The sequence below is a fragment of the Lasiodiplodia theobromae genome, assembly GCF_012971845.1.
Source record: "Lasiodiplodia theobromae strain AM2As chromosome Unknown scaffold_11, whole genome shotgun sequence".
Classification (NCBI taxonomy): domain Eukaryota; kingdom Fungi; phylum Ascomycota; class Dothideomycetes; order Botryosphaeriales; family Botryosphaeriaceae; genus Lasiodiplodia; species Lasiodiplodia theobromae.
The window spans coordinates 1,028,289-1,039,698 of NW_023336311.1; the positions used below are offsets into that span (position 1 = coordinate 1,028,289).

Consider the following 11,410-nt stretch of genomic DNA (forward strand, 5'->3'; position numbering starts at 1 on the left):
TGGCTGGTTCCCGGCCGTTTGGCGCAATCCCTGCCCAAAGCTGCGACAACGTCTGCTTGAACCCCGCGTTTTGGCAATCCTGACTGGCAACATGCCAAGCCAATGACGTTGGAAAGCTGCCGCCTGTGGCACCACGCGACTGCCCACCTGCCAACGCTCGCTCTTCCCTTTAAAGGCCCCTCGAAGCTTCCTGCCTCACTCACCAGAACCTCTGCTTTCCGCTTGTTCGCTGGGCTCTCTTTCTGCGCTCCCTTTGTTAACTCTACTTCTACTCTCCTCGCATCACCCTCCCTTTGAACAGCCAAGTGCACGCAGAAGACGCGGCAGCTGAGTCGAGCGCAGCGGCTGAACTCACACCACCGATTCCAACGCCTTCCACCATGTCCGAGTCCAACGGCAACACCGGAAACGGTGTCTTCCGTCGCGTCCACGATGGCGTGCATTCCGGTACGTGTGAATAGCTTTCCTTAAGCGCCTAGTCTGCAATTCGTCCGTTTTCAAAGTAATAGCAATCGGCAAGCCTCATCCGAAGCAATTGTCCAAGCACAACAAAGCAAAGAAGATGTCAATGCCTCAGGCAATACCTTACCCAGCGCAAGAGTTCACATTCAATTTGCAATCCTCTCCGTTTCCAGTCTATCATGCATCCGTCATGCCACCTTCTCGCCATATTGAGCTGAGCCGGGAGGTCCTCTGAGCTCTTGCTCGTCCAGAATCACTCCCGTGTCACCCATCGACCCATCTCCGGCAGAGCCCTGAGAGTGCTGACACATTATAATCAGTCAATCCGTTCAAGGCTCATTCCGACCCCTCTGTTGAGCGCGTTGTGACGCTCAAAATCTTGACCGCCATCTCCTACATCGTCGTTCTCGTCCATGCTGTCTATTACACCTTCGCCAAGCCGCATGAGGGCAAGGGACCAAGGCACACCATATGGGGACAGAACAACGCGCATCCCACCCCTTTCTCTATGAACAGCATCATCACCTCCATCTACTGGCTCGTGCTCTTCATTCTACAAATTGGCTATTCGTGGCACCTATACTCGGCGGAGCGCGAAACCGTGAAAGCTGCAACGAACGTTGGTGGCCATTTCATCGTCCACAACCTACTCCTGTTCGGCTTCATCCAGCTCTGGGTGCGTTCATTCTTCTGGCTCGGAGAGCTCCTGCTGGTCATCAACTTCTTCAACCTCTCTGCTGCCTACTTCCGCCACAGCACCACGCCGCGCGCCATTCACATCGCAGTCGTCAGTGGGCCGTTGGCATGGAACTTTGTCGCGCTCTACTGGTGCGGTGCTGCCGCTGTGCACGCACACAATCTCCCAGCAAGGATCGTTGCAAACATCTTCATCTGGGGCATTCTGGTTTACGGAGGCTTCTTCTTGGTAGTGTACAAGGACTACACCATGGGTTTCGAGCTGTCAGTGCTCGCGGCTGGTAAGGTTACCTTTTCCCGAATAATATTGTGTAAAGGAGCTGACATGGGTTGTTTGAAACAGCAATCGGTGTCTCCCAGTTCTTTACAAAGATCATCGCCTTCCAGTGGATCTTCGCCTTCGTGATTATGGGCGTTCTATTCGTTCTCTCGCTGGCCGTTGGAGTTCCCGGCCTTCTCGGCCAGGACCCCTTCAAGCGTGGAGAGATTGTCAGCGAGGACCGCGAAAGGGCGCCACTGCTGGCGGACGACTAACTCCAGGATTCTTGAACCATGGCAAATGACGAAAAGAGAATGAATGGACGAGTTGTAGGGTGACTGCAGAAAAGGAGAGTAGGAGTGGTGAAGCCGATACCGATGGACATCCTTCTGCTTTGTCTTCGCCATTGTGCATGTAAAAGAGAACTCCGGAACAAGAATGACTTATGCGGGATTTGGCAGAAATCGGGTATGGGAAATTACGATGGCAGTTTTTAAGAAGTGGGTAAGGGAAAGAGAGCCTGAACTAGGATCATGATGACGGCATTCCTGGAAGCACAATTGAGCGCGTACAGAGGGTCGTTTTGTCTTCCTCTCGAGACCGAATTTCCACGGATGATTCCCCCTTCGTTCTGAGCATTTACTAATCTCTTGTTTTTCTTCAATATTCCCTCCCAGTACATTGCAGCAGAAATGATTATGTCGACTTAATTAAACTCTTCAACTCCACTCTGGTAGGATTAATGAGAGAAAATCTACACATACAGAGGGGGGTTGCAACCGAGGACTAACGTGAGTTTGTTTTTCTAAGAGACGTTTACTATGAGCGAATTCCCGAGCGCTATATCCACCTCCAGACGATATCTTACATCTTCCGTTGCTTCAACAGGTGATCACTGTTCGGGAACATAGTGGTATAGGAGTATAACTATCCACCGTTCTAAGACCCTGCTATTCTTTGCACTAGCCCTCGGCTCTGATGCCTTACGTTATGATCTATTAGCATTGGAGGGAGGTTTGCTCTGATTTTGCTCGCAGGATGCAGCATTAGTGTCAAGGTCTTCGACCATAAACTACAACCCCCTCTCGCAGCCGATGGCTAGCGCGAAGAATAGCAGGTCTCTAGAACATAGTGTAACTATGCCCTAGCTCTGCCTTAGAAAAATAACATATATGGGTAGTTGAAGCCATCGTCCGGACGAGAATGTGGAGTTAAAAATTCTACATACACGTCCGGACGATAGCTTCAGCTACCCATGACATGAGCAAAAAAAAAAAACAAATCCACGCTAGCCATCGGCTGCATGAGGGGACTGTACAACTGGCATATTCAGCGGAACCTAAATCCGTTGGGGGGCGTTAAGAGTACCGCACACTGGGAAAGCAAAAAAAAGAGATATCTATATTAGAGAAGACTAGGATTAACAAAGCCAACCAAATGGAACTACATTCCGGCCTCCCCCCTGTACACACGTCATTCAAGGAGAAACATCGCGATAGCAACGATCGAATACCTAAAAAGGATCGGTCAGTCAACAACATCCCTCTTCTGCTATGCGGCGCTCGAAAAGAAGAAGTATCTTCTTGTTCCCAACGAGAACACAGGAGCTGAATGAGAGGGGGAAAGAGAAGGGGGGGACCACTTACAACGAAACCAGCACCCACCCCTTCAACACCAGCAACCGGCCCCCGCGCCGCCCAGCCGCCACGACGCTGTCCAGCCAAGCTCCCAGCCCGCACAACAGCAACAGCACCACCGCCATCCTCGCCGAGGAAGCACTCCTTCCTCCTCCCCTTCCTCCTTCTCGTCCTTCTCCTCCTCCCCGTCCTCCTCCGCCAATCTCCATACCAACGTCCCGCCCACCGCCGCTCATCCAACCCAGCAGCACCAGCGCCGGGACGAGGAACAGCGTCGCGTGCACCGTCGGCGCTTCGGTCAGCACGGCGAGGATGTGGTGCGGGCTGTGTTGGCGCAGCTGCGGTAGGTGTGCGGCGCGGACGGCGGCGAGGAGTTCGTGGTGGTTGAGCGCGATGGGGAGGAGGATGGCGTAGAGGGGTGCGGGGGCGAGCATCGCGGGTGGAAGTGGAGGCGGCGATGACGATGGCGAAGCGGGGAGGAGGGCTAGGGCGTGGACGAGGTTGCGGGATGTGAGGATTGTGGTGAGGAGGGTTGCGAGGAAGGGGAGGAGTGGGGGAGGACGGGTTGAGGGAGGAGGAGGAGGTGGTGGTGCTGCTACTGTGGAAGTCGGCGGCGCGGTGGAGACGAGCGGCGCGTGGGTGATGTTGAGGAAGAGGTGGAAGATGAGGTAGCAGCTGAGCGAGACGATGGCGCTGCCGCGCGAGAAGAGGAGGATGTGGTCTCTGCTGTCGGGTGATTGATGGACGTCTTCGTGGCGGAATGCGAGCGTGAGGAGGCTGCAGAGGAAGAAGGGTACCAATCCGAAGATCTTGAGCGACGAGTAGAGAGCCATCGTCGGCGTGCTGTCGTGGCGGGTGTGTTTCGAGAAGCCGGCGGAAATGAATCCGAGTCCGAGTCCAAGGAGGCTACGGGTAAGGATACTGGCCGGGATAATGAAAGAGATGGTTTGGTACTGCTTATTGCTAAGAGCGAAGCTGCCGACCTGTTGGAATGTTCAGCTTATTTGCTCTTGCAATTGTCTGACTATAGAAACTGCTTACACAGAGCCAGGCAATATTTGAGAAGAATATTTCGGCAAAGAATGCATGGATCCTTGGCCCAGGTACGAGGCTGACCAGATCCTCAAAGAGAGCGGAAGTCAGAAACGCGGCGGAGCCAAGGGCAAGTGCATTGAGCAGCACGATGACTGCTGGAGCTCTTTCTAGCCAGCCGCTCAGCAATGCCAGTGGCACTAATATAACAAAGCAACCGGTGAAATAGAAGTTCTTGCTGTTGCCGCAGCCAAGAAACTTCCCCAGAAGTGCTATAGTTTGGTAGATGGCTCGAAGGACGGAAGTAGCCCCGTTCCGGCCCGCCGCTAGAAGGCGCTTCACGCCGTTGGTTTTCGTGCCTTTATCCGTATCAACTTCTATCGCGGAGTCATGGCGAGGGTGAGCGAGTGCATCTCCTCGGTCATGACTGTGAGTTAGGAGGAAAGGCTGCCGCTCATCGTCTTCATCGATGCGCATGAAAGGGTTTGTCTGGCGGAAGGCTACGAATGCAGGCGGATTGGGTTGGCTGGGAAAAGCGAGTTGATTGAATATCTGTGACGGTCTGAGCAGTGGAATTGGCTCAGGCTCCAGCGGTGCATCGGTCTCTCGAGACGTCCGGGGGGTTTCCTCGTCCATGGTGCGTACTGTCTCATACACGGATGAAAAGATTTAGGGGCTGGCAGAGGTGCTGTGGGCATCTGTGGAGAGGACGGGGGCGGTGAATGTGCTTGTGTAACTTTTGTGCAGGCAGCGCAGACCAAGTTTTTGATGGTGGCTCGCTCACGAGGGCCGTCGGGATGGTCATTCGGAATGGAATGTGATTCCTTGTTGCTGCCCCGCTTAGTAGTGTTGAAAGTTAGATCCGTGGTAGCCCGACGACAAGAAAAGGCAAGACGCTCCCGGCCAAGAGCAACGGACTGCGCGACATTACTCCTTGGCCCTCACCCAGCTGACTACAGCACTGCCTCCCCCTCGTAAATGCTCCGCCACCTACATCCGCACCTCCTGTGACCCAGAAAACTCCTTCACAAATACTTCTCCATCATCTGCTTGACCTTCTCCAGCGGCAACGCCTCCACCTTCAGCCCTCCCAGCCCCGTCATCGTCTCGGCCATGCACAAAGCGTTCAAGATGGCCTCCTCAACCGCATCCGCCGTGGCCTCGAACAGGGAATTAATCGTCTGATCGTCCACCACCTCGATGCTCAGCGGCTTGGTCTTCCACCGGTCGGCCTCGTCCTGCACAGGAATCTTGTTCGCGGTGCTGAAGGCGAGGAAGATGTCGCCCGAGGGGTTGTGAGCGTTGCCGCCAACGCGCGCCAGGCCCATGGTCGCGCGTTTGGCCAGCCGCTGGCACTGCAGCGGGTGCAGCGGCGCGTCCGTCGCCAGCACCACGATGATGCTGCCGTCCTTCTTCTCTTTCTCCGCCGCCACCCGCCCCAGCGCCGCCAGCTTTTCGGCGACGGACGCGTCGGCGGGCAGGTCCTTTGCCGCCTCGGCCAGCTCGCCGTCGATTAAGCGGCCGATGGGCGCGCCGCCGATGCGCAGGTCGCGCATGGCGCCGTAGTTGGCCTGCACCAGGGCGGCGACGGTGTAGCTTTCTCTCTGCGCGCTGCTGTCGGCCGGCACGACGCGCGACGCGCTGCCCGTGCCGCCCTTGAACCAGTGGCAGATCATGCCGGTGCCGCCGCCCGTGTTGCCCTCGGGCACGGCCTCGTCGGTCACGGCCTCGAGCGCGGCGACGATGTGGGCGGGCGTGACGGGCAGCGCGGCGATGTCGTGCAGGATGCCGTCGAACGTCTCGCCCACGACGGGCAGCAGGAACCAGTCGGCCGCCCCGCTCTCGGCGTTGCGGTGCCGCGGGATGCAGTACTCGTAGATGCCCTGGTACGCCGCCCCCACGGCGAAGCTGTTGGTCAGGACGATGGGCGAGTGCAGCAGGCCCGTCTCCTCGATCCAGTGCGAGCCCGTCAGCTCGCCCGACCCGTTCAGCCGGAAGATGCCCGCGTGGCACGCCTGGTGGAAGAAGTCGCGTCGCGGCAGGATCGCCGTCACTCCGGTGTTGATGGCCCCGTGCGTGTCCGTCGCCGGCTTGACGATCGACTGCGTGTGGCAGAGCACCCCCGGCACATCTGTGAGCGAGTTCTTGGGTCCTGTGGGGTGGCGGCCGAGATAGAGGTTGGGCAGGAGCTCGCGGATGCGGCAGCGTTGTCCTTGTGGTGGTGAAGTGGTGGGTGTTGTTGACGAAGACATCGTGGAGTTAAGAAGAAGGTGAAAGAAGCACTTGAAAAAATCAAGGTTCTCGTGTGCAGGTTACAACTCAATGGTATTTTGACGATGACACTCAAGCTTTTTATCAATTGGTTTCAAACTTCAGTCGTCGTACGACCCACTATTTCCTTGCTTCCTACCGCTGCCTGTTTCTGCTTCGCGCTGCAGAAGAGTCATAGAAACAGTGTTGCCTTTCCAAAATGCCTCAAGCTCCCCACAAAGACCTTCCTCATTGCGTTAGAACACCGACAATGCAGTGCGGCACAGAGTGGCTTTCAAAATCGCACGCAAGGAAAACCACAGCTCAAGGACGTCCGTCGTGACATCTGACTCATCGCACACGAACGTACCCCGCTTTATATCACTTTCATGGATGCGGCACGTGCCGTTGTGGGGTGGTCAGACTGCTAGTGCTGACGGACGCAACATTTAGATACGACCCGCGCCTATCGGGATTTTTTTTTCTGGGTACGTTTTTCTTTCCTGCAGAGGAATATTATGCCTCGTAATCTATGTCGAACGAACCATGAAATCATTGCTTTGGAAAAGGAGAGCTCGTCAGATGAGCGAGGATGAAGCGTGCATTGAAGGACACCCGGTTAAGTGGTAGAGTGAGCTCTTTGATAAGATATAATCCTATCATTCAAAGCTCTTGTTTCAATCATCTAACATCATCAACCATCAACGAGCCAGATCGAATCATCCATCGTTTCGTGGCAAGTTAATTTGACATCTCTTCATTCATTCTTCGTCAGGAACCTATGAAGCTCATCACACACTTACAGGGAGAGAGCAACAAGCAGCACCAGGTATATAACGCCCTGTACACCAGTATCAAACGACCATTGACAAGAGAGGGGACTGGGACAAGCGACAAACAACTCCCGCAAGGAATGAACAGCAGTGGTAAGTATGGGGGCAAAACCAAAGACATCTACAATGCCCGCCTCTGGATGAGACCGAAAGGAAAAATGACCGATAATCGTTCGAACCCCTTTGGTTCGTTTTGTGTCCCATCAAACATTTCCAACGAAGCGGAGACGTTACCATTCCGACTGCAACAACAAGACTTTTCCCGACGACATCCGCCCCGCATCTATACACGATTCCCAATTCCCGTCCTAATAGTCATGTGATTCGTATCACATCAACAAGAAAGAGGCACACAGAGCCGCCAGATAGCAACATGACCTACCAACGATACCATTCTTCTCCAATATTCACCTCCCTCATCCTTTACAAACTTCCTGGTGCACCGGGTCCCTGTCCGAAGAAGAACCCGTCGAATAGGTCAAAGGCGTTGCCATCACTCCAGTCATGATTATTCGCCCCGGAGATGTCGTCCAGTTGCATTCCAAACCCCAGGTCCATGTTTCCACCGCCGCCAGCTTCGGCGCTGGCGCTACCAGCTGGGAACGCGTCAAGGAAGTCAAGATCGGGGAAAGTTGACTGGCCGATGTCAGGATACCCGGGTGCCGTCTGTTGCTGCGCCATGGCTACGTTCGGGCCATAAGTGGGGGTGTAGGGAGACGTCTGCTGCTGGGTGTATGGAGAGATCTGCGGCTGCTGCTGGCGCATTTGCTGCTGATGCGAGTGGTGGCGCTGATGAGCCGGACGCTGTTGCATCTGTACTGGTGAGGTCGCTGCTGACGTCTGCAGCTGCGAATCTACTTGCGCTGAACTAAACTGCCGCATCTCCGGCGAGACGAAAGTGGCTGATGATGTTGCCGGCCGCGGCGTCTCCTGCTTGACTTGGTTCTGCATGGAGTTCGAGGGCCGCATACCGACCAACCCAAGGCTGGGCCGCCTGAGGCGCGACTCACTTTCGTCGTCGCTGAAGAGATCTCGTAGGTTCATGTCGAAGCGCGGGTGTTGTTTCCGCGAGTTGTAATTCGAGTTGGCATTCGAGCTAGGGAAATAGCCCGGCCGGTTGACGCCACGAGGATGCTCTGTGGTCGGCGAAGCTGTGGGCTGTTGCTCAGCAGCGGAAAAGTTCGGTGATGAGTGGTAAGTCTGCTGCTGCTTCGCACGGTTCTGAGCAAGCGCTTGAGGCCCGAAGCCGGTTGTCGACATGCACATTTGAATAGTGGCTTTGCTCATGCGGTCAAAAGCATCCCGACACGCTTCGGCTGGAGGGCATTTCTCAATGAGATCGCCTAGAACGGATGTTGCCGCAAGCACCGTAAAGTCGACATCGTCAAGAGACTAGCAAATATTAGAAGGGCGCCCGAAAATTAGAGCAATCAAACCTACCAAGTGACTTCGGACGACCGGCGAATGCCAAATTGCGTACAGAAATGAAATGCCTGAGCACGGTGTTAGCATGAAGCACGAGCGCCAGCCGGCGTGTTTCTAGGTCAACAAGACTGCAGTGAAGGAACTTCGGTAACCAAAGGGCAACCAGCGCACATTGGGTGCTCGTTGCCTTCTCCTATGTCGATTACACCGCAACCAAGCGTGGCCAACAAGTGTATTTGGGGCAGAGGGTCGCAAAGCTCGCGCCTATATGCTGGAGAGAGAAACCTACCTGCCATGAACAAGTGATGGGTCGCCAGGAAGGTGTAATTCACCAAGTGCACCCTATGTAGCTGGCGGTATAGCTTCAGCACCTTTTGCCCAGCCTCTGCTACCTTCAGGAAGACATGTTCTTCGTCTTCGCGCTCCTCCAGGTTCACCATTGACGGGCTTGACACATCATCTTCAGTAGATTTCAGCTCATCTGCCAGGACGGGCGGCACACTCAGGCTCTGCCTATACAGCATGATGACAGCTTGCCAGTAATTCAGCTCCAAGAAGAGCGGTGAGAACTGGACGCCCGTGTCCATCTGGGTGGGCGAGGACTCCTTCCACTCCCAGAGTCGGCGGTCGATGTCCCGGCGCCACGACAGGAAGGAGTCAAACTTGGAGAGGAAGGGGGAAGGCAGGTTTGTGTGCATGAAATCGTTGCCCTGATTCGCACCGATAGCGCGCGCCTGCTGTGTCTGGCGGTGCTGCAGCACTTGGAGAATTTCCGATTGGAGGAGGCGCAACCGGAAATAATGATATGACACACACTTGTACGTCGGCTTCTCGCTGCCGCCGGGGGGCTGTAGGAAGCCCTCCCGGGTGATGTATCTGTCGTCAAGGGGGGAGGGGAACTCGGTGGTGATGACCTGGTCAGTGATGCCAAACGGCCTGCCCACGCAGGTGCTCACGAGGCGATCGAACGAATACACGCACCACCATAGGCGCCGGCGAAGGTCACGAACCCACTGGCGCCTTCCTCGCTCTTTCGGGTCGAGTCTCACGGCATTGTTTGCTCCAGGTGCGTCATCAGGCGCATGTCCAGGATTCAGCAAGCTTGTGTCGTCAGCGCTGGGGCCGCCGTCAATGCCCGCGCCGTCTTCGTAGTGGAGACCGAGATCGACGCCCAATCTCACGGCTACACCTGTGATGTACCACAAACCTGGTGCAACGGGTCTCAGCAGAGCAAACCCGGCAAGGAGCAATACTGCCTGCAGCTCCTCCAGACCGCCGCCGAAGCCGTCGGGGCGATCGACAGAGGGAGATGACGACAGAAAGCTTTCGAGGTGGACAATAGCGGAGGCGTGGTATTCCTCGGGCTGGTGTTGCACACTCGCGAGCCTGCGTCGCTTGCCCGGAGGTGGGGTTTGCGAGGGTCTCTGTGATGCGCTGGTCGCGTCCGGATCAGGCGACTCGGACGTGGCGTCGGAGCTGCCCATGATGATGCCAGCACCGATGGCGAAGACGATGTTCAGCATGTACAGCTCGCGGCTCGTCCGATCCTTCGGATCGGTGGCCAAGGCACGCTCGAACATGGCCATGAACTCGCCGCGGTGGAGGATTGGGATCTGCGGATTAGCATGCTCAAAGTACAGCTCAACCAGCCTCAGCGCCAGGTCACGCTCGGGGAAGGGAGCTTGGCGGATGGTGGGCTTGGTGTGGAGACCGAAGAAGGAATCCCTCATGGAGGTGCCATTGGCGGCGGCCTGGCCGGGCAGGGGCTTGCTGGCACGCACGCTGCCCTTCTCTGACGAAGCGCCAGACACGGAGCTCTTGACGGCGGCAAAGACGACGCGGGCAAAGGAGATGCCTGACGTCGAGCCAAGGAAGCGCGGGTCGGACGCGCCCTGCACCGAGACCATGCCAATATTTGAGACCATCTTGTTGATCTTGTCGCGGTCGTACTGCTCCTGCTGCTTCGTATCTGCGCCGTCGTCGGCCGTGGAGTCATGCTGCGCGCTGAGCTGGCCTTCCTGCTGGGCGGCGCGTGCTTGCTTGTCGAGGGGGAAGGTGGCCTCGCCATTGGGCGGCTTGTAGCTCAGAGCAAAGTGTTCGGGCGGGGCAAAGGGGATTTGATTGTCGCGCAGCAGCGATTGCAGGTACGCGACCCTGCTCTCGAGGTAATACACATAACTGTTGGAGACAACACACAAGCATCAGCACATCACAGCCCACTTTTTTCTGGCGGTTCGCCGGGCCAGCAGCCACGGGCCGCGCCGCATGCAGCAGCAGGCGTGCAGCAAAGGAAGCTCGCAGGGCGCATGCGATTTTTTCCTCCTGCCGCCCGCCCCCACCCAGAGCACAGCGCAGCGCCGCCATTGCCTCTCCAGCCCGGCGCTTTGCGGGACGATCGCCAACGCACCTTCGCGGTATCTCCCTCTTGGTGATGGGGTCGTAGCCGACGCACTTGACGTGGGCCTTCTCGCAGCTGGCGCAGGCGGGCAGGCGTTGGTCGCAGCGGTTCTTGCGCAGGCGGCAGCGGTTGCACGCCGAGACGTTTCGGAAGGACGACGCTTGCTGGCTGCCGCTCGCGCTGGCTGTCGGCGACTCGATCTTGCTGCTGGCGTCTTCAGGCGAGGCGCCATCGGTCGAGGATGCCTCTCGCGGGCGCTTGGGAGCGGTCATCCCGCATGTCCTTTGCGCGACCGCTCTATCGGGAAGACATCCAAGTCGACGGGCGTGCGGTAGTTGCGCGACACGGGACCGGGAAACAGGCGGTGCAGGTGGGCCGAGGGTGCCGCACGACGACGAGCTTCACGCGCGGGGAGACG

The 11,410-nt window shown here is 56.7% G+C and overlaps 4 protein-coding genes across 4 annotated transcripts; 1 reads left to right on the plus strand and 3 right to left on the minus strand.

Annotated features, from left to right (window-relative positions):
- Window positions 1–380: 380 nt before the first annotated feature.
- LTHEOB_4449 (ATP synthase f0 protein) lies at window positions 381–1,692 on the plus strand (the record flags this gene model as incomplete). Its single annotated transcript, XM_035513484.1, has 3 exons — window positions 381–447; window positions 783–1,439; window positions 1,502–1,692. 3 exons carry the CDS (start codon window positions 381–383, stop codon window positions 1,690–1,692), a joined length of 915 nt encoding a protein of 304 aa, XP_035375153.1.
- Window positions 1,693–3,059: 1,367 nt separating this feature from the next.
- On the minus strand, window positions 3,060–3,887 carry LTHEOB_4450 (Calcium proton exchanger; the record flags this gene model as incomplete). The annotated part of the gene is made up of 1 exon (XM_035513486.1): window positions 3,060–3,887. The coding sequence occupies one exon, from the start codon at window positions 3,885–3,887 to the stop codon at window positions 3,060–3,062; it is 828 nt and encodes a 275-aa protein (XP_035375154.1).
- Window positions 3,888–5,111: 1,224 nt separating this feature from the next.
- Window positions 5,112–6,338, minus strand: LTHEOB_4451 (Peptidase family t4 protein; the record flags this gene model as incomplete). The annotated part of the gene is made up of 1 exon (XM_035513487.1): window positions 5,112–6,338. The coding sequence occupies one exon, from the start codon at window positions 6,336–6,338 to the stop codon at window positions 5,112–5,114; it is 1,227 nt and encodes a 408-aa protein (XP_035375155.1).
- A 1,254-nt stretch (window positions 6,339–7,592) lies between these two features.
- Window positions 7,593–11,264, minus strand: LTHEOB_4452 (Fungal specific transcription factor domain containing protein; the record flags this gene model as incomplete). The annotated part of the gene is made up of 4 exons (XM_035513488.1): window positions 7,593–8,561; window positions 8,610–8,662; window positions 8,884–10,772; window positions 11,002–11,264. The coding sequence occupies 4 exons, from the start codon at window positions 11,262–11,264 to the stop codon at window positions 7,593–7,595; spliced, it is 3,174 nt and encodes a 1,057-aa protein (XP_035375156.1).
- Window positions 11,265–11,410: the final 146 nt, after the last annotated feature.